At 43.2% G+C, this 22301-nt stretch overlaps 4 protein-coding genes across 4 annotated transcripts; 2 read left to right on the forward strand and 2 right to left on the reverse strand.

The window, feature by feature from the left end:
* Window positions 1-1141: 1141 nt before the first annotated feature.
* On the reverse strand, window positions 1142-3361 carry LOC9305952 (endonuclease 4). Its single transcript, XM_002869835.2, has 9 exons — window positions 3135-3361; window positions 2698-2878; window positions 2496-2606; window positions 2355-2410; window positions 2198-2281; window positions 1999-2091; window positions 1840-1907; window positions 1555-1628; window positions 1142-1386 (listed from the first exon to the last, which is right to left on the reverse strand). Exons 1-9 carry the CDS (start codon window positions 3246-3248, stop codon window positions 1268-1270), a joined length of 900 nt encoding a protein of 299 aa, XP_002869881.1. The 5' UTR covers window positions 3249-3361; the 3' UTR covers window positions 1142-1267.
* A 174-nt stretch (window positions 3362-3535) lies between these two features.
* Window positions 3536-5460, reverse strand: LOC9305953 (quinone oxidoreductase PIG3). The gene is made up of 5 exons (XM_021017954.1): window positions 5141-5460; window positions 4567-4746; window positions 4389-4470; window positions 4042-4308; window positions 3536-3951 (listed from the first exon to the last, which is right to left on the reverse strand). Exons 1-5 carry the CDS (start codon window positions 5390-5392, stop codon window positions 3755-3757), a joined length of 978 nt encoding a protein of 325 aa, XP_020873613.1. The 5' UTR covers window positions 5393-5460; the 3' UTR covers window positions 3536-3754.
* A 4210-nt stretch (window positions 5461-9670) lies between these two features.
* Window positions 9671-10910, forward strand: LOC110226188 (uncharacterized protein At3g60930, chloroplastic-like). The gene is made up of 2 exons (XM_021016920.1): window positions 9671-10138; window positions 10215-10910. The coding sequence occupies exons 1-2, from the start codon at window positions 9671-9673 to the stop codon at window positions 10908-10910; spliced, it is 1164 nt and encodes a 387-aa protein (XP_020872579.1).
* Window positions 10911-19641: 8731 nt separating this feature from the next.
* Window positions 19642-21643, forward strand: LOC9305954 (transmembrane protein 184 homolog DDB_G0279555). The gene is made up of 5 exons (XM_021017990.1): window positions 19642-19779; window positions 20297-20569; window positions 20652-20774; window positions 20864-21154; window positions 21245-21643. The coding sequence occupies exons 2-5, from the start codon at window positions 20303-20305 to the stop codon at window positions 21446-21448; spliced, it is 885 nt and encodes a 294-aa protein (XP_020873649.1). The 5' UTR covers window positions 19642-19779; window positions 20297-20302; the 3' UTR covers window positions 21449-21643.
* Window positions 21644-22301: the final 658 nt, after the last annotated feature.

A 22301-nucleotide genomic window follows, 5' to 3' on the forward strand; every position in this document is an offset into this window, starting at 1 on the left:
TTCACAATTTTCGTAGTAGACCATCAACATAGTTGTACGAATTTGTTCCAGTTGTACCAAACTTTGGGTTTCCGTAACTACTTAGTTGTACCCAGTGGTTTCAGTTGTCCCAAATCTGCAATCCTAAAATATTTCAACACATAACCCTATTCAAGCTACGAATTCAACTTAATCATACTACACTAAGAAAAAGTATACTTACCTTACAGTTGTACGAATTTGTTCCAGTTGTACCAAACTTAGGGTTTCCGTAACTACTTACTTGTACCCAGTGGTTTCAGTTGTCCCAAATCTGCAATCCTAAAATATTTCAACACATAACCCTATTCAAGCTACGAATTCAACTTAATCATACTACACTAAGAAAAAGTATACTTACCTTACAGTATGGTGGGAATACAAGAAGAAGAAGAGAAGAAATATGTCTTTGGAGATGCAAGCTTTAATGGTGAGCTTTAATGGTAGATGGAGAAGAAGAAGAAGTAGAAGAAGAAGAAAAAGAAGAAGAACGTCGGAGCTGCAACGTCGGAGCTGTTGAAGAAGAATAAGAAGAAGAAGAAGAAGAAGAAGAAGAAGAAGAAGAAGAAAGTCTCGTACGTTCCTACGTTTAATGTTGTAAAAGGTGAGACATTTGGTAGGTTCGTTTTTTTAATGAGAGAAGAGAGAGAAAATTTTTGATTGGTTGATAAAAAATATGTTTATATTAAATTAAATGTAGAATTAAAGGGATAAGGGGTAGAGTTGGTTTATGAAAAAATTGGGAAGGAGAGGGAGTAGTGAGAATAAGTAGGGGTTTTTCAAAAATTGATTTTGGCCAAAGGGGCCAATGAGATTAAAATCCCATTGATGGTACCTTGTGAGGGTTTTAGTGTACTATGTATTCATTTTGGTGGAATAACAACAAACAAAAAAATAATAGTTTTTATTTTGTCGCGTTATATTTGTTTACTCAAAATGTATAAAGCGAGTCTCGACCCAAGCAACTGTTGAATCATTTAAAGCGAGTCTCGACCCAAGCAAGCAACTGGAAGTTTTCGAGCTGTTTAACATTTCAGTAAAACTGTGTTTATTAATAATTTACACAACATATATATTTTCTTTGCAAATTCATTGTGATTTTACGTGTTATTTGGTTGTTGGGTGACTAAAAAAACAAAGATATGAAGTAAGAAAGCATTGCTTCTCCATAAACTTAACTAAGCATTACATGATCTAAAGGAGCTAACAGAGTGAGTGCATATGGTTCTTGGGGATATTTTTCTCAGTTTCATGATCCAGCATGCTTAGGTTTAGAAGAAAAGATACGGTTTAGAGTGGCCGCCAAGCGTATTCCACCTTGTGCAAGTCTCTTCTCCACTATGGGTAACCGAGAGAGGAAATAATCATCTGCAGAACAAACATGAGAGAAAGTCTCGAAGATCACAGTATTGCATACAAGTCTATAACTGAGATGTATGAGTAAAGAAAGCTAAGATCTTGTTTCAGAGTGGATACTGATTGTTCAATAAGCTAATATGTCCTAGAAACTTTGAATTCAATGCTGAGAGAGTATACCTCCTAAAGTAGTCCCTGGGGTAGCGTTCCTATAGGCATACTTGCAGGCTAGATTTATGCTTTCAGATGCATACCTGAACACATACAGAACCGTATTGAATCAACAATGATGTAATTAGGAAAAAAAATATGAAAGCTACAACCAGAATTCTCTGCTATTCATCAACTTTCTAGATCTCTCTTAACACAAAATATTATTCGTTTTTCTACCGCTGGTCCGCTGCAAAAGTCTAATTATATACTAATCTTGATTCTTGAAAGAAAATGATATATCTGTATGCTTACGGATTTGGACAGGCCGTTTGGTTAAGTTGACATGACTCCCACGACGGAACATCATTAGACCAGCCATGCTATATTCAGACAACAGTTTAAGCAAATAATCAATATGAGTTGATTGGTTATTACATACTGGCACCGGAGCTTCATAAAGTAAGATCGTACCGTAAGATTGGTTTGAAGTGCTTGAATGAAGAGAGGAAGACTTTTATTGTAGTATGTTTTAAGAGCAGACTCAATAATCATGTTATCCCAGACCTTCATCAATGGAAGATCATAAGAACATAAACTTTAGAACGTTTCAGTTACGAGGTTCATCCAATAAGGAAAGATAGGATAGATATGATCCATAACAAACACTTACATGGTGCAAATTTGTTTTGCGACGGTACCAGCGGACTGTTATCGTGTTTCCACCTTCGTCTCCCAGAAAACCAACATGTAAGGGCTGTGTAGATTACATATAATTCAGATACAGAACTTGTTCTGATATAGTTCATTTAAATGGCAAAGAGATTTACCTGGTGAATATCTCCGATAAAATGTGATAAGAACATTAGAGCCTCTGTCAAGTTGTCTGCAGACAAAAGCTAGTCACGACTCTATGCTCCATAGAACTCAAACTGAAGCTTTAGAATCAGATTCACTATAATCTCACTCACAGTGGACTATAGTATGCGAGTTTTCAGAAGCCGACATAAGTTGCATAGTGTAATTAAAAATCGCTCCAGTCACACAACGGTCTTGATGCTTATGAGTATCATGGCAATCCCCTTCACAAAGACCACAACATAAAGATTGGATTTCGGATACGAAAACAGGAAAAACAAGTAAGCAATTGGAAGAAGGAAAGAATAAACGAACGACAATACTCGTAGTTGCATCTGTAATCAGGTGTATCAACATAGTGCAAAGGGCTAGTCCATCTCCATTGCCAATGGTGTTTAATCTCATCAGGCCATGAGCAAACAGATGCTAGATCTCCATCAGCTGATTCAGGTAAAAGTTTCTTCACTGCAGCTACAGTTTCTTCTTCAAAGTAGCTCTAAGGATTGAAAAAATGGCATTATCAGAGATATCACAAAAGATACTATCTTGTCTGCAGAAACATTCAATCCCAATCAAAGCTATAGTTTTTAGCTAGACTCTACCAAAACAGTGATCTCCTAGAGTAAGTTTAAAAGTCATAGAGCTAAATTGATCTTCAATTTGGTAATAAAGTTCTCAAATTTCGTAAAATCAGCAACTTTTTAGGGTTCGAGCTCAGAATCTAATTAAACAAAAATCCTTTCTTTTTTTACCTCGGCTATTTTGCAGACGGTGTAATGGCCTTCTTTTCCCCAACACAGAGCTCCATTGATGAGCTGTGTAAGCACGAGTACTGTAGCAAACCACAGTCGTAGCGACGAACTCATTCTGAAACAATTACAAAGTTTTGATTTTTTTGCTACCAAGTCTCGATTTATCGAATCAAAGATTATGTTGCTCGATTTTGAATCTTTTTTAAATTGGGACCGATCAAAACGAGAGAAGTCAAACTGTTGCCTTGATCTTTGCCTCAGGTGGTAAATAAGTTAAATCCTAATTAAATCAACAATTAGCACAATGAAATACTTTTTAAGCCCAAAATATAACATCATTTTGTAAAAATCAAATTCTATTTCAAAACAATTGACACCAAATAAGAGGACGTAGTTTTCAATTTAATAGGATTAGGTCCTTGGTTGATTCAACATATTTTGGTTTATCTTGAAGATATATGTTCCATAGTTACATTGTCTTTTTGAACAAATCAGAGATACAGAAAGCCAACAAACAAACTCTCGTAGATATATATATATATCTATGAACACAGTTGACCAGATTTTATTGATTATTCACCATGACTCTTGTCTCTGAACATTTCTCCCTTTCCAGAGGATCAGGTCTCAAGCAGAATCTTACCAATGTGTTTGCTACTCTCCATAAGGCTATGAGCTTCTGCTGCTTGTGACAATGGTAAATACTTGTGAATCACCGGTTTTACCTTCCCCGCTTCTATCGCTGGCCACACATTCTTCTCGACTTCTGCTACAACAACCGCTTTGTTTTCAGGGCTTCTCGGTCTTAATGCAGCTCCTGTAGGACCAAAACAGATCAAGATTATCAATAGGTCTCAGATTTGAGTTTGCGATAGTATCATTGATTGACCAAGTGTGTTCTCAGTACCTAAGACAGTGAGACGCTTTGGAAGCAGACTACTTAGTTTTATTTCTGCATTGGCTCCTCCCATTAATCCGATAATACATAACCTACCATCGAAATTTAAGCTGTCGAGGTTTTTCTGCAAATACGGTGCCCCAATGCAGTCCAAGATAACATCCACACCTTTCCCATCAGTTTCCGCTTTTACCTTTGCGACAAAGTCCTCGGTTTTGTAATTTATACAAACATCAGCCCCGAGTTCTTTGCAGGCAGCTAGCTTTTCCTCATTCCCTATTAGTTAAAAGAAAATTGGAACATTATTCTAAAGAACAAACATGAAGGTGATCGATAAATTGAAGCTTATACCAAACCTGCTGTTACAAATACTCTCACTCCTAGATGTTTAGCTATCTGAATTGCAAAAGTCCCAATCCCACTTGAACCTCCATGAACCTGAAATCTCAGCAACTATCAACATTAACGAGGAGATAGACAAGAAGAGAACAAAATAGCACGGTCTTATACATAGAAAGAGGAGAAGTGAAATACCAAGAATGATTCACCAGCGGAGAGACGGCCCATCATGAAGACAGTAGACCAAACAGTGCATGCCACTTCAGGGAAAGCCGTTGCATCTTTAAGAGAGATACCAGCGGGTACTGGGAAAATTTGTCCAGCAGGAACAGAGACTTTCTCTGCATAACCTCCTCCAGAAAGAAGAGCACACACCTAAGATAAAGACAGACGGTCAGAGCTTTAATCCAAGACAGCAACTTTATACTTCAAAGGTAATTTACTGGCCTAATAAGCCTAAAGAGAAACTAAAGCCAATCAAACACAAAACTGTACTAAGCCACCAACAGCTTATAAATGAAAACAAATTGCAACCAAACTGAAACAAAATTAATTATAATTCAAATGTTCTGAATCCTAAATCAATAAGAACATGAGTTGATCACTAAGCAGTATATTCACACAGGTCTTAATCCAAGCTCGAAGATTCCACGGAACTTAACACAGGGACACCAAACCCTAAAACCCCAAAACTGAGTATTATTATAAGCCTTAAACAAGATTTTCCCAATTTCCAGAAACGAAAATGACACATGAATCGAGGGTCTACCTGGTCTCCAACCTTCCATCGAGAGACGTTTTTGCCAACAGATTCAATGGTTCCAGAACACTCGAGACCAAGGTAAGGGCTTGAGCCAGGTGGTGGATTGTAAAGGCCAAGTCTTTGGAGAGTATCGGCACGATTCAAAGCAGTGGCGAGAACTCTGACGAGAACCTCATCGTCCTTGACTTCTGGGTCTGCCACATCACGCAGTTGCAGAACCTCTGGCTTACCTGGCTCCGAGATCACGATCGCTTTCATTCTCAAGCTTCCGTATTCAAGCCTTCTTCTTTCTCTTTTTTTTTTTTTTCTAAAGTGTTAAAGAGTGTTGTTAACCAATCCTCCACGGTGTCAAATTCAAAATCTTTGGTTTGATCGGTACTACATCAACCGCCGAAATTGGGTTTTAACCGCTCTAATTTATGAACCAGAAACGAGATTCTTAATTTCATTTAAACAAAATCAGAATGGAATGACTGTGCCCAAAAATTCAAAAATTCGGTCGTTATTGAACATCTCCACACATTACCGAATATAATTAAATATTGAAAATCAATTAAATATATATGCTGTTAATTTAAAATCAATTAAAACATAATTTGATTTTGACATATAATTTGTTTTCGCGTTTGCCATTTTATGCATTTGACACTAATCACATAAATTGTTTGTACGGTTTTATAACATTTGGAAAAGCTTAAAATTAGAATATCATTATCATCCTATACTATTATTTGGGGAATACAATTTATAATTACCTTTTAATAAATTTCCCCTTTGTAAGTTATTACATTAGAATGCCATTAGAAATAAAAATATAAATAGTAAATCAATTTAGCTCATTAAAGATAAACAAGTCAAATACTAATTTATGAAATTTAATTTAATTATTAAAAACAAAAATATATTATTAACTTAAAAAAAAAAAGAATGACCAATCAAAATGAACATATAAGATTTGATATCTAATTTACCATATTAATTTATTATTAATCATTATGTTTCACCTCTCATCTTTATATGATTCTATTTTTATGAAACAAATAAATCATCATATCATCCATATAACAAAAAAAAAAGTAAATTTTTTCTGCATATGCCAAGATTTGAATTTTTAAAAACGAATATAAATTGTTAAATCTATAAAGAAAAAAAAATAACGGGTCAAAAATTCACATTTGAGTAATATATTTCTTTTAACCAAAAATAAGTTCAACAAAAATTTCGGCTGAGTAACGAGTCAAAATTTGAATATTTATATTCTATTTCAAACATTTATTTTTTGAAATGTATTATTTTATATACTACAATAAGATTTTTAATTTGCAACATATAAAATTAGTTTTACTTGATATTTTTCAAGAATATCATCAATATTTAAAGAATATCATCAATAAATACTCTAAGTTGATTTTTTAAAAACAAATATTTATAATAGACAATGAGTTAAATATAATATATTATATTTAACAAATGAGTTATGATCCTTTTATAACTGTTTGAATATTTCTATTTAATTGAAAACTCATAATAATTGTATATGGTATTAGAGTCTGAACATATCATATACAATTTCTACTGCATCGCCATTTTTTAACCGCTAAAAAACTTTTCACTACATCGTTTTATTTGGTTGACCAAATCAATGCTCCAAGATGGTGCCTTTTTTCTTTTTGGGGCTCAAGATACAAATCCTCCATCTTTTGAGTATCTCTCAGCCATGACGTAATAAATGAAGAAAAATCAATAGTAACTACTGTGGAAGTCGAAACTCACACAATCAAGATTTGTCTAGGGTTTTATTTTAGGGATACGATAATCGTGAATTCTCAAAGAACAACAGAAACGATTGATACCAAAGATGGTGTTCTTGATATTATTAATGAAAAGATGACTTTGATCGTACAAGAATTTGATCGTAAAAGAAAAAAGCGTTTGTGCTGTGAGAGCTTTGCGTAGAGTAATTTCTAGGGCGATATTGCTTGCCTTCTGCGAGAGCCTCGAATCTCTTTATATAGGGATGATAAACCGCCTCTCCAGCGATATTCTCGGAAGATTTCCATTTATCTCGAAGTCGGCTTAGAATATCGCGGATTAGGATAGTTTCCTTATTCTTCGGAGTCTTTTGGAAGATTTCCTGATTTGAGTTGATCCTTCGAGATTCTTCCTTATCATTTCCGAGTTTATCGGAAATGATCCTTCTTTTTCGGAAATGATAATATGCTTGGAAATGATACCTTTAAAGAAGAATATTTACTAAGTCTTTGCTTCGGGCAATGATGAAGACTTCGCCTCGGGGAACTTGTGCAACTGGCTCGGGTACACAGGAAGAAACGGCTCGGGCACTCTAGGATGGCTTCTTCGGGTGTCCCCGAGGCGATGGGCTCAGAAACTCCCGAGGCAAAGGGCTCGGGTGATTGAGATAACGTTCAAACATCCCCGAGGCGAAGGGCTCGGGTGCTTGAAACGTCTAGTTTCGAGTATCTCCGAGGCGAAGGGCTCGGGCACTCGAGACTACTTGTTAAAGGTGTTCCCGAGGCGACGGGCTCAGAAACTCCCGAGGTGATCGAGCTCGGGTGCCTTCGTAGTCTTGTTAAAGTGTCCCCGAGGCGATAGAGCTCGGGTGCCTTCGTAGTCTTGTTAAAGTATCCCCGAGCTCGATAGAGCTCGGGTATACTAAATCGTTTACAGATATCCCGAGGTGAATGATGCGATGCCCCGAGATGATCTCTGAAAGACTCCCAAAGTGTTCTAAGTCTGGCTCGGCGCCAAAGGGTGAAACCGACCCCAACAGTTAGCCCCCCAGCTCGTTAGTTTGGAGAACCAAGCGTGATGAGCTTTATGACGTTTAGGCCGAGCCGTTTACTTTGAACAGTCCGGTCCTTTGGCGATTCGGATTCCTCTGTCGTTTCATCTTCTCTTGGCGTGTGACGGTTGGGATTCCTTCTCGAGAAGTGGAAAGGTCCTTTCGCTGATTCCCGAGACTCGTGCGGATGCGAAGTATCTTACTTACTTTGTTTGTGCCCGACGCGCCTCAGACGCGGATTCGATGTGTTTTATTTGGCTCGTTCGTACCCGACGCGCCTTAAATCCCTATAAATGCTAAGTCTCTGACTCGTTTCCTCATTTCGCAACAGCAAAGGAAAATTTTCAAGGTTCGTTCTCTTCTCTCTGATCTTGAGTTCTTGCATTTTCTCTTTTTTCCGTTATACTTCCGCCGTAGCGCCGCCGTCATTAGATCTAGGTTGATTTCTCCGATCTGTCGAGCTTTGTTCCTCCGATCTACATCTTCAATCTCCCGAGCCAGAAAATGTCTCTATCTGATTCTAGTGATTCACCCCGAGGCGACACTCATCTCCCCGTCTACAAGAGGAAGATGGTCTGGAGTTCCTCGAGCGACCCCGAGGCGGACCATCAGATCGTGTTGTACCGTGGAAGTGATGCAGAGTCGGCTTCACGGGAAGAAGACCCGAGCCGTTTCATTGTTCGGGAAGACGCGGTTGCGAATGTGGCTCGGGATCAGGATTTTCCTGATGATCCCGAGGCGATTTTGAGTAGGAGGGCTCGTCCACCGGCAGCTGGTGAAGCTGGAGTATCGTGCTGGCGAAATGTCCCCGAGGCGCCTCTACTTCCTATTAAGGCCGAGGAGGTTCATTACGACTCTGACGAGGCAGCTAGGTTGCTCCGAGCTAAAGTCCAAGCAGCCAAGGGTCAACAGAAGAGAAAACGAGCCAAGAAAGCCAGGAAACCCGATCCCCCGGGTTCTACCTTATGCACGGAGGATTCCCTTCGGGATCTCAAGGCTCGTTTTGGTTTCAGCGAAGGGGTTGAATTGAGACTTCCAACTCCAAACGAGCGGGCCGATGATCCACCCGAGGGGTTTTTTACCCTTTATGAGGGGTTCTTCTATCATTGCTACCTATGGCTTCCAATCCCGAGGCCGATTTTGGCGTTTCTGTGGTCGTACAAGATTGCTTTATCCCAGATAACGACCCGAGGCTTGCGGCATCTAGTGGGGATTTTAGTCCGAAGTATCGAGACGGTCAATCTCGTTGACCTAAGCCATCTAAGGAATCTTCTAGAGATCCGGCGCATACCGGGCCCTGTTGAGAGATTTTACATATCTCCGAGGCCAAACAGGAGGGTTATCGGTGGTTTCCCGAGCAAAGATGAGAAATACACCGACCACTTCTTCTTCGTAGCCTTAAATGAGTATAGTGTCCACGAGGACTACTTAGGGAAAATTGTTGGAAAGTGGAGACAAATCGGTACTACGCCCGAAGCCGTATTTGCTGTTCTTGTTTTGCTTTAATTTTTTAACTGATCGTTTTTCTTGTTCATGCAGATCGGAACCCGTCGTTTCTCGAAGACATTCCCGAAGGCTTTCTAGACCTCCACGACGAACTAATAGCTCGGAAGTGCGACTGGACGAAGCACTTCTCCCAGGAAAGGATTGAGAGAGCCTTACGTTTGTTGCACGGAGCCCCCTGCCAATCTTCTTCGGAATCATCCGATCACCGCCTGGATCACCTCATTGAAATGCAAGGAGCTGCGCAATCTCTGAGAGCCAGGAAGGCTGCTGAAAAGAAAGCGGCTAAGGAAAAAGCCGTTTTGGAGGCGAACTTCAGACCTCCTACTCCTCCCGAGGCCAACCCTGAGGTTGTTATGGGTGCCGAGGCAACTGATGTACCTCGGGACATGGTTCCGATCGTTCCTGAGGTGGTTGGACACATCTCCCCTGCGACCGACGTCCCCGAGGCGGTAGGGACTCTGGTCGTTGCTGCTCCGGTCGCCGAGACGAAATCCAAAACTAGGGGAAAAAGACCCCGAGGTGATGGCTCGGGAGTCTCTAGGAAGGAGAAAAGGAGTCGTAGCGAGACTCCGGTATACAAGGACAAGATCGCTTCGGCGAACTTTGTCGCTTCCTGCTCGGGGCCGCCACTGTCTGCTCCCGATGCCTTGTTGGAGGCTCAAAACTACCGTGAAACCGCTGCCGGATTCTTGAAGGTATTACCGATCCGTTCTTGACCTGTTTTACTATCGTTTTCATGTATATTTGCTAATAATTCTTGTTCTATTTCAGGCCTTCCATTCGATGAACTCCATGGTTCGGGCCTATGACTCTGGAGCTCGGAAGTCCGAGCTGGCCCGTGAGAGATCGGAGACGTCCCGAGCTAAGATCGAAGCTAAATTGTCCGAGGCGATCGCGGCTAAACAGGAGGCTGAGGCGTTGGCCAAAGCCGAGAAGGTGGAGCGATTGAAAGCTTCTGAGGATAGCTTGCGGACTCAGAGAGAGCTTGAGGCCGAGGTCGAACGACTCCATCGGTTATTCAACGAGGAGAAGGCTCTCCGGGAGAAGGAGATTGTCAGAGAAAGGAGGGCAGCCAAAAGGGAGTTCGCCGAGAAGGTCAGGGCTATCGAGGCGAAGATGGACCAGTTCGGGGAGGCATCCACGCGCTATATGTACTTGGTGCAAGCGCGGGCCAATGCCGAGCTGATAGCCGAGCTGGAGGAAGGAAAGAGGGTTGAAGACGAGAAGGCTGAGGTCCTTCAGTGGACTGCTGAATATGGGGGCGCCGAGGACGAGTACGTCCGTCTCGGGACCGAGCTGCGAGAGGACTTGAAGCTCCCTCCGGTTTCCCCGGATTCTGTTGATGACAGCTTCGGAAACCGTTCGATCGAAGGTGCCGCGGTGGCGCTAGGTGTTGCCGACCAGTCCGGTTCGAACCGAGGTACCGAGGTAGCTCAAGTTTCGCCGGTTAATCAAGATTCGATCTGATCCCGAGATGTCTTTTTTTGTTTTCTTTTTTCTTTGTAAGACATGCCTGGATGGCTTTATCCCTTGAATATTACGTCGGAGTATTTTTTCTTAAACACTTTCCCGAACTGAATTCAAAACTAATGTCAAGTATTTGGTTTTATCCTTCGAGCCGAGAGCAAAAAAGAATCATGCACCGGTGTTAAGTTAACCGGGTTTAAGAATTGCTCGTTGAGAAGTTATATCCAAACGTCTTAACTTCCGAGCCGAAAATGAAATGAATCGCGTACCAGTGTTAGGATAACTGGGTTTTGATTAAGTAGGACTAATCTTTATCGGTTGCGACCCGAGCTGATATAGTCGATGCCAGTGCTTAGAAGCGAACTGGGGTACCAGCGTAGAAGTGAACTGGGTTTTCTGAAGACAACTTCTTTATGGCAGGATATCTCCTTCCGAAGTGTCTCGGATGCTTATATAGCGCGCTGTTACCGTAGAGGTGTAGATGAATTTAGCTCGCGGGCGTGGCCATCGCCCAAACGAACCGAACGGAGTTTAGACCGTGTTGATTTCCCGAGGCGAGCTTCGGGGTAAAGACCGAGGTGGACTTGATCGGATAAAAACCCGAAGTGTATACTTAGAAATATAGTTTGATAAAATTTGAGACGGAGTATAGGAAACGTATAATTGACAAAGTTTGAGTGGGAGTATGGATATACGGACCCACTCCCCCCCTTTTTTAATTAGGGGGGGTAGCTGAACTCGTCCGAGGACGAGCTGCCTACGTACCCTTTTCAGGGATCAAGCCACCCCGTAGTTCGAGTACATGCGTACCTTAGGTTTTTAGCGGTAGTATTTCCTTAGATGCATTGCGTTCCAGGATCTAGGTACCGCTTTGCCGTTCATGTTGATGAGTTCGTAGACGCCGGGACGGATTACCTTTGCGATCGTGTAAGGTCCCTCCCAATTCGCGCCGAGTTTGCCTGCGTTCTGCTCGGCGGTATTCTGGAAAACTTTGCGCAGTACGAGATCTCCTTCGTGGAAACGGCGATGTTTAACGTGAGAGTTGTAGTACCGAGCCGTTGCATTCTGATAATTCTGCATTCGAACCAAGGCCGAATCTCTTCTTTCGTCAACTAAGTCCAGCTCGTCCAGCATCATCTGTGTGTTGGAATTTTCCTGCTCGGGGAGAAAACGTCTCCTTAGTCCCGGGATCTCGGCTTCGGTGGGAATCACACACTCCGTGCCGTAGACAAGGGCGAAAGGTGTTTCTCCCGTGGCTCGCCGTGGCGTGGTTCTGTGTGACCAGAGTACTCCTTCTAATTCGTCGGCCCAGCGGCCTTTCTTTGCGTCGAGGCGCTTTTTTATTCCGTCGAGAATCGTCTTGTTTGCCGCTTCGGCCTGTCCGTTCCCTTGAGGATACCGAGGCGTAGACTTGCTGAGGCGAATTCCCCATTTCTCGCAGAATCCTTCGAACCGAGCCGAAATAAACTGCGATCCGTTATCTGTAACGATCTCGTAGGGTATCCCGTGGCGGCATATGATGTTCTTCCAGACGAAGTTTTCGACCTGCGCGTCTTTGATGCTGGCGTAGGAGTCTGCCTCGATCCATTTGGAGAAGTAGTCTGTTAGTACGAGGACGAGTTTCTTCTGTTTGGAGTTGTGTAGAGGTCCGATGATATCCATGGACCATCGCATGAACGGATAAGGCGAAGTGATGGAAGAGAGGAGCTCGGCGGGTTGATGAATGGTTGGTGCGTGCCTCTGGCATTTATCACACCGTTGAGAGAATTTCTCGCAGTCTTTGACCATCGTCGGCCAAAAATATCCGTGGCGTTTGATCTTTATGGCTAGGGCTCTCCCGCCAGAATGGTTTCCACAAGATCCGCCGTGTACTTCTTCCATGACTCTCCGAGCTTCGTTTCCTTCGACACAGACAAGGAGAGGACCAGAAAATCGCCATTTAAAGAGCTCTCCATCGATCAGAGTATACCGAGCCGCTTTGGCCTTAAGCTTCCGAGCTGCCCATTTTTCAGTAGGAACTTCTCCGTCGGCGATGTAGCTTCGGATGGCTCCGATCCATTTGGCGTCACTTCCGTATTCGGGCTCGGTTACGTCCGTAGTTTGCTGGTCCAGATGTTCGATATCCATTTCTTCCGGTTCTTCCGTTTCCCGAGCTGTTAGAACTTGATCTTTGCTATTATCTTCAATGCTCGGCTTATCGATGAACTCAACCGGTATGATCCTCTTCAGATTTGGGTCGGAGGTTGAAGCTAGAGCCGCTAAGGCATCGGCCGATGTGTTCTCACCTCGTGGGATTCTGTTCAACTCAAACTCTCCGAACTGTTTCGCCAAGTCTTGCGTGAGAGCAAGATACGCTTCCATTCGTTCGTCGCGAGCCGCGTATTCTCCATTGAATTGATTAGCCACGAGCTGAGAGTCGCAAAAGGCTCGCAGCTTGTTGATCTTAAGTCCCCGAGCCAGCTTAAGTCCTGCTATCAGCGCTTCGTACTCAGCCACGTTGTTGGTCGCGTCGAAATTTAGCCGAAATGATTGTTCAAGGATTTCACCCTCTGGTGATGCGAGGCGGATTCCGACGCCAGAACCTTGTTTTGAGGATGAGCCGTCGACGTGGAGGATCCAAACAGCGTTGGGTGACTCTTCTCGGACGTTCTCTGTTGGCAGCTCGATGATGAAATCGGCCAGGACTTGAGATTTCGCGCATGTTTTGTTTCTGTATTCGATGTCATATTCGCTGAGTTCTACTGCCCACTTGGCTAAGCGTCCCGATTGGCTTGGACTGTGCAAGATGGTTCGGAGCGATACGGGCGCCATGACGACAATCGAGTGAGACTGGAAATATGGCCGTAGCTTCCGAGCTGACATTACTACGGCGAGGGCGAGTTTTTCGGTTTGCGGATAGCATGTTTCCGCGTCGGTGAAAGTTTGCGAGACGTAAAAAATCGGCTTCTGCTCCCCTCTGTCTTCCCTGACTATGACTCCGCTTACAGCCGTGTCGGAGACTGCGATGTACAGGAATAACGGCTCGCCCGGGATTGGTTTCGCTAACACCGGTGGATTAGCCAAATACTTCTTCAGTTCCTGGAAAGCTTCTTCGCAGCGATCGGTCCATTCGAATTTCTTGTTCCCGCGCAGAGTATCGTAGAAAGCCAGGCATTTGTCAGTGGATCGCGAGATGAATCGGTTCAAGGCTGCGACTCTCCCGGTGAGACGTTGGACTTCGCGCTTGTTCTGCGGTGAGGGCATGTTTAGTAGAGCATCGATCTGTTTCGGGTTCGCCTCGATGCCTCGGTGTGTTACGAGATATCCCAAGAATTCTCCAGACTTTACCGCGAAACGACATTTTGCCGGGTTAAGTTTCATGTTGTGCTTGTTGAGCTGACGGAAACAGTCGCGTAGATGGGCTATGTGGTCGCTTTCTTCAAGAGATTTGACTAACATGTCGTCGATATAAACTTCCATCGTTTTCCCGAGCTGTTCGGAGAACATTCTGTTGACGAGTCGCTGATACGTCGCGCCGGCGTTCTTGAGTCCGAAGGGCATGACTTTGTAACAGTAGATACCTCGGTCTGTGATGAATGCTGTCTTCTCGCGATCGTCGGGGTGCATGAGAATTTGATTGTATCCTGCGAAAGCGTCCATGAATGATAGCAACTTATTTCCCGCGGTTGCTTCCACTAAACGATCGATATGTGGGAGCGGAAAACTGTCTTTAGGGCAAGCTTTGTTCAGATCGGTGAAATCGACGCAAACTCTCCACTTGCCGTTCTTCTTTTTAACCACGACAGGATTTGCTAACCAGTCCGGATACCTTGCTTCGGAGATCGAGCCGATCTTCAGGAGTTTTTCAACTTCGGCGTTCACTGCATCTGCGCGATCCCGACCCAATTTTCTTCGCTTCTGCTTGATGGGCTTGAAAGATGGGTCAACATTCAGTTCGTGGCAGATTACGTCGATGCTTACCCCAGGTAGATCTTCAGCCGACCAGGCGAAGGTGTCGATGTTCTCCTTGAGGAATGAGATGAGCTCGGTCTTGAGCTCCTCGGTTAAGTCGCTGCCAATTTCCACACATCGTTCGGGCCGTTCGTCGTCGAGGCTAATGGAGATTACAGGATCCGAGGTAGGCTTCTTCTCCTCGCGCGCCTCCTCGATCTGTAATTGCTATAACTGTTTAGATATAGCCTTCTCTTCACTCCGGCCAAGTTTCGATTTCTTGTGATCCGTTTCAGCCTTTACTTCAGTGACAGGGTTTCGGAGTTTGTGTGCTGCCATGAAACACATCCGAGAATTTTTCTGACTGCCCCAAATTGTTTTCACGCCATTAGGGGTCGGGAACTTGACACACAGATGATATGTTGATGCGACAGCTCGCATTAGATTTAACCACGGGGTTCCCATTATGACGTTGTAGATGGTAGGTCGATCGGTGACTGAGAAGTTGACTATCTTTGTCACCCCGCCGGCTCGGACTGGTAGTTGGATGGTCCCAAGCGTCATCAAAGTTTCCCCTGAAAATCCGAGGACAGGCCTCGGGGTCGGAATCACCTGTGACATGTCGATGTTCATTCGTTGGAGCGTTTCGCGAAAGATCACGTCAATGGTGCTACCGGTGTCAATTAACACTCGGTAAATATCGTGGTCTCCTATCGCTAATGTGACGACGATTGGGTCGTTATGAGGCATGTCGAGCCCGTTTGTCTCGCTCTCTTCGAATGTGATCACGTCGTTAGGTCGATCGAAGGGTCTTGTCCAGTTGCTAGGTGTCTCGGCTCGGCGTTGATAAGCTTTGATTGCCGCTACAGTGTCAGGACAGTATGGCGATCCACCCATTATGGTAAAAACCTTCTGCCGCGTACCATCTCGGTCTTCGTCTTCCGACCCCCGGGTTCTTTTCTGAGACTCCTGGTTCCTTGGTTCGGGGTCTCTTCCTGGGTTGGTCTGCTCGGGCTCCGGCTCTGGCTCGAGGTCCTTAAGAGTAACGTTTGTCCCGAGCTCTCCAGCTAGGAATTTGGTTGCTAACTTGGCTCCGAGGCTTCGGCATCTCGAGGTATGATGGCCGAAAATTTTGTGGTGTTCGCAATATTCTTGATCATTGCTCGGTGGCTGATCCCTTGTCCAGGTGAAGGACTCTCTTCCCCGCCCACGGCCTCGGCCTCTGCCGCGGCCACGGCCTCGGGGTGTGTCGATTTGGTAGCTATGGTATCCTGAGAAATTGCGCCCTTCGTGATGCGTATATGTACTGCTCTCACGCGTCTTCTTCTGGATTGGAGGTGCCGCTTGGGCTTTCTCAGTTTTCTCGGTTTTCTCGGCTCGGGACGCCTGTTTCGTCGGCTCGTGCCTCTTTGCTAGTAGCGCCATTTCCTCTTCGTGGGCGACGAAATCCGAGGCTCGATGCAGCGCGTCACGAATTGTTGTTGGTTTAGACAGGTTCAACTCTTTCCTGAATTCTGACTTGTACCAGAGAGCTTTCTTCAAAGCCGAGAGAGCTGCTACATCTGTAATTCCTTCGACCTTGGCTAGCGTCGATTTGAAGGTCTTGAGAAAATCCCTTAATGGCTCGGTGGGCTGTTGAGATAAAGACCATAGATCCGCGTCGGAAGTTCCGGGGTCGATGAGCACGGAATATTGTTTGAGGAACAATGTCGACAGCTCGTCGAAACTATCAATCGAGTTTCGTTCCAATCTTGAAAACCACTCTAATGCTGGTCCTTTGAGGTGTTCCACGAACAGTAAGCACAGACCCGCATCCTTTTCTCCGGGCTTGAACCTGGCTCGGGCCACAGATATCACGAACGATTTAATGTGGCACTTCGGGTCGGTTGATCCGTTGTAGGAGTCGATTCTGAACTTTCCCAGGTTGGACATCGTCGTCTCAGAAATTCTTTTGGTGAAGGGCGTATTCCGAGATTCTTCCAAAATTCGGTCGATGTTCGGCGCGGAGGATGAGACGCTATGTATCTGGGTTTTGACGAGCTTCATATCAGCTTCCGCCTTGGCTAGGGAGGCTCGGATCTTGCTTAGCTCGTCTTCTCTTTCGGATTCTTCGGCCCACCTTATGTTTTCTTCAGTTTCTTCGTCATCAGTAAGGTCTGTTCGCTCGGCGGAATTAGCTCCGGCTCGGGTACGCTCATCCTGAAGATCTGGCTCGTCTGTTAAGTCCACTGCATCCGGCTCGGTGGGATCATCCTGGTCCTCGCGCCTGACAGGGTCGGCTCGGGTTGCGACTCTGGTGTTGCCGGTTGGCGTCGCGAACGTGAGTCTCGTTGGGTTGATGCCAGGCAAGTCCCTCCGAGCTCGTGGTGGCCGAGTTTGGAAACGTGTGGTTTTTTGTTGCCCGCGTGTTGCGATTTCGTCGACTCGCTGCGCCAAGGTTTGGTTGGCTTTCTCTTGGTCGTCAGTTTTCTTCTGGAATTTAACCATCAGATCTTTCAGTTCGGCTAGAGTCGCTAGGATCGTCGGATCGGCGGGTTGAGGGTTCTGAGGGTTCGGAGGGTTCGGGATTCCTCCTCCAGCTGGTGGTGTCTGACGACCGTCTTCGGTCATCGTGCTTTTCAGTAATCGAGTTCTGCGTCTTAGGGTAAGAGAATTCTAAAGTATCCCCACAGACGGCGCCAAACTGTGGAAGTCGAAACTCACACAATCAAGATTTGTCTAGGGTTTTATTTTAGGGATACGATAATCGTGAATTCTCAAAGAACAACAGAAACGATTGATACCAAAGATGGTGTTCTTGATATTATTAATGAAAAGATGACTTTGATCGTACAAGAATTTGATCGTAAAAGAAAAAAGCGTTTGTGCTGTGAGAGCTTTGCGTAGAGTAATTTCTAGGGCGATATTGCTTGCCTTCTGCGAGAGCCTCGAATCTCTTTATATAGGGATGATAAACCGCCTCTCCAGCGATATTCTCGGAAGATTTCCATTTATCTCGAAGTCGGCTTAGAATATCGCGGATTAGGATAGTTTCCTTATTCTTCGGAGTCTCTTGGAAGATTTCCTGATTTGAGTTGATCCTTCGAGATTCTTCCTTATCATTTCCGAGTTTATCGGAAATGATCCTTCTTTTTCGGAAATGATAATATGCTTGGAAATGATACCTTTAAAGAAGAATATTTACTAAGTCTTTGCTTCGGGCAATGATGAAGACTTCGCCTCGGGGAACTTGTGCAACTGGCTCGGGTACACAGGAAGAAACGGCTCGGGCACTCTAGGATGGCTTCTTCGGGTGTCCCCGAGGCGATGGGCTCAGAAACTCCCGAGGCAAAGGGCTCGGGTGATTGAGATAACGTTCAAACATCCCCGAGGCGAAGGGCTCGGGTGCTTGAAACGTCTAGTTTCGAGTATCTCCGAGGCGAAGGGCTCGGGCACTCGAGACTACTTGTTAAAGGTGTTCCCGAGGCGACGGGCTCAGAAACTCCCGAGGTGATCGAGCTCGGGTGCCTTCGTAGTCTTGTTAAAGTGTCCCCGAGGCGATAGAGCTCGGGTGCCTTCGTAGTCTTGTTAAAGTATCCCCGAGCTCGATAGAGCTCGGGTATACTAAATCGTTTACAGATATCCCGAGGTGAATGATGCGATGCCCCGAGATGATCTCTGAAAGACTCCCAAAGTGTTCTAAGTCTGGCTCGGCGCCAAAGGGTGAAACCGACCCCAACAACTACCATCGTCAATCATACATCAATTTCATGAATCCTTTATAGATTAAATTACCGGATTGGGCTTTTTTCCCACAGAAATTATCAATTTCGGACTCTTTGTCCGGCCTTACATAATTAAGCATTTCTTAGTTAAGACAAAGACGATTTAACCCTCGTCAGAGCTGCAGCACAATTCCAGAAAACATTAATCCGGCCAAACATTATCCGATTCCGGTGTTCTACTGAAAGCTGCAGTTTGAAACCCATATCGAACATCACTTGAAAATGATTTTCCCTTTCAATCTCATGTGTTACAAACAGTGAAAACGAAGGTGAGCTCCGACGACGATCGAATTTTGGTTTAGAGTTATAGATGAATGAGAGATTAATTGATTCCATCCATGTTTAAGATTAGAGCCCTTGGGTTAAGGCATCATCCCCATAGGGTTTAGATTCCTTCAATCAAAACTCGTTTAATTGGATTTTGCTGCAACTCATCGGAGGAGATTGGTGGTGGACACGTAATCTGAGTCGGAGGCGAAGGAGACGACATTGATATAATTAAAAGTGATGGTTGATAGATTTGACAGAGATTGTGTTGATAGAGAAGCCGGAGACACCGTTCGGTGAGAAGCAAGAACTGCCATAGTTGGAAGATCTGTCACGGCGAAGAAGACGATGGGTTGTCATCACCATCAATTGAAGATAAAGGCAAAACCGTCATCTTCCCCTCTAACAAATACCCATTTTCATAAGTGCATATAAAAGTTCCATTTTTCAAATTTCTGGCCCAATAAATGCCCATTTCTGTAATATCCCCATCCTTTATACCAAAAATCCCTAACTAGCCAAAATTTTTTATTAGATTCATTTTCAATTAAAGTTTTGGACCATATCATATTCATATCATACCATACCGACGTCTGTAGTAGTTAATTAAAAAACTTTTCTAAACAAATCCGTGTGGACGAATCAGAGTCTCACATGTAGACCAATGCCGACTTGGTTATGCAATCGTAGCGTCTCACTCACGTGGTAAACGCGTCGCCATTTTTTTAATAATCTCCCCAAATTATCTCATTTGATTAATAATAATAATAATAGGACCCCCACGTTTGTGACTCCATTAATGGCGGTCTCGTGCTCCCTCAATTCTTCATGATCTACTTAGAGATCTGATTCACTTCTTCACACTCTCTCTTAGTCTCATCTTCGCTTCTTCCCTAGTTTCTTCTCTGGTTAGGTCCTCTCTTTCTATCTCTCTCTCTCTCTCTCTGGTTAGCTCTTATGTTTTTGCTCTGCTCAGATTTACAGAGATTTTGCATATTTAGCTTTGAATTAGTCTTGGAATATAGAAAAATCAAAATGGGTCTGATCGGTTTTAGCGTGTTCATCGATTCTTGATTCACCTGTTTCTCCAATCAATATAAAGTTTTTTTTTTTTTGATTGAAAAAGTTTTGAGTTTTAATTCGGCTAAATACTGTTTTGATACGGAGATATCTAGTTGCTCTACGCATTTTAGCCTTCTACTAGATCTCATGAACTCTTTTGCTTTTCATTGTACAGTTAAATTTTATGTTATATACGAGAATAGGATAGAGAAATTGCAGCAAAGATTATGAATTTTGATGTGGGACTGTTTGATGTTAGATGCTGAAACATTTGTGAAGATTCAGGTGTATGATTGATTAGAATTCTTGTGCAAACTCGTGTTTTCTTGGTGCTAAAAGAGTATTTTGATGCGGGATTTGCAGGAAACAATGATGGACCTAACGAAACTGAAGCCTCCACAGATCACTTTTTATTGCTCGGCGTTTTCCGTCTTGCTCACAGTTCATTTCACGATACAGCTTGTGTCACAGCATCTCTTTCACTGGAAGAACCCTAAGGAACAGAAGGCTATACTCATCATTGTTCTTATGGCTCCTATCTACGCAGTTGTTTCCTTTATTGGTTTGTTAGAGGTTAAAGGAAGTGAAACCTTCTTCTTGTTTCTTGAATCCATCAAGGAATGCTACGAAGCTCTCGTGAGTAATTTGTTTTATCGCTTGTCTTAGTATTCAACATAATATAGAGAAGACATTTACCAAATTTTCGATTTTTTTGCAGGTCATTGCCAAATTCTTGGCATTGATGTATAGTTATTTAAACATATCTATGAGCAAAAACATTGTGCCTGATGGAATCAAAGGAAGAGAGATTCACCATTCTTTCCCAATGACTCTTTTCCAGGTTTGTCTCAATCTTCATTGCATGATTTCATCTAATATCTCTATTTGCCTCTGTGCTCTTAAAAAGCTTTGTGTCTATTGTTTTGACAGCCTCATGTAGTCCGTTTGGATCACCACACTCTTAAACTTTTGAAATACTGGACATGGCAATTTGTGGTCATTCGACCCGTGTGCTCCACTTTGATGATCGCTTTACAACTCATTGGGTTTTATCCTTCTTGGTTGAGCTGGACATTTACTATAATTGTCAATTTCTCGGTTTCTCTGGCGTTGTATTCTCTTGTGATATTCTACCATGTGTTTGCTAAGGAGCTTGCTCCTCATAATCCACTCGCAAAGTTCCTCTGCATCAAAGGAATTGTCTTCTTCGTCTTTTGGCAGGTAATGTTTCTCAAAGCAAAAAACTCATGTTTGGAAATCTTAAGTCACTGAGACAATACTCATTAGATTGGTTTGATTCGGAAACTGCAGGGAATAGCACTAGACATTCTGGTGGCAATGGGATTCATCAAATCTCACCATTTCTGGTTGGAGGTAGAACAAATCCAAGAAGCAATTCAGAATGTGTTGGTATGCCTTGAGATGGTTATCTTCGCTGTGGTTCAGAAGCATGCTTATCATGCTGGTCCTTATAGCGGTGAGACCAAGAAGAAACTCGATAAAAAGACAGAATGATCATGGCCCGGCTGGAGTGGGAATCTACTGGTTTCATCAGCCATGTTATAGCCAAACCATGATGATCTTGTATGTTTATGTTGAGGATAAAGAACTAAAGGTTTTGCTTTAAAACTTTTGGTTGCATGATTGGGGAAAAAGAAACAATAATGTTGAAAATTTAGATGCTATGAATAATAATGTTTGTTCGACAAACTCACACATTCACATTACTTCCTTGGTCACACGGCTCAGGTTGCCTAATAAGATTTCATAAATCTTGATTGAGTTTAAAGATAAAAACAAATGGATATGATATGATCAGTGCCGGCCCGACATCTGCGAGTGCCCTACGCAAAGCTTCAAAAAGTATGCTTTTTTCATATATTACAAAAACCATTAACGAATCATTATCGGATTTGCAGTTTTCTTTTTTAAAACAAATTTGCAAGGAAAAAACAATAAATTCAAAAGCAAAACTAACAATTAACTTCAAAAACTAGGATTTTTCACTTGTAAAATAATCAAATTGACTCACATACACGCATAAGAAGTATCATGTAGCGTCAGTTTTTTTTTTTTATATTCAATCAGCGTTTTAGAGTTTTTTTTACTAAATCAAAAATTTAGTGTTGAAGATAATTAGTTTGTCTTTAAAAGCCCATATCATTTTTTAAAAAAGGCCCTACAAAATAAATTTATAGCTTTTGCAGCATATCCAAAACTTAACAAATTTTGAGTTTTAAAGGCCCTAAAATTTTGGGGCCCCAATCGCTCGCTTCAGTTGCTTGGCCTCTGCGCCGGCCCTGGATATGATTCAAGATAATACCCAAAAGAGGAGGACCATGACAAAAGCTATATGCCCCTTCTTTTT

The sequence above is a fragment of the Arabidopsis lyrata genome (genome assembly GCF_000004255.2).
Source record: "Arabidopsis lyrata subsp. lyrata unplaced genomic scaffold ARALYscaffold_7, whole genome shotgun sequence".
NCBI classification, from domain to species: domain Eukaryota; kingdom Viridiplantae; phylum Streptophyta; class Magnoliopsida; order Brassicales; family Brassicaceae; genus Arabidopsis; species Arabidopsis lyrata.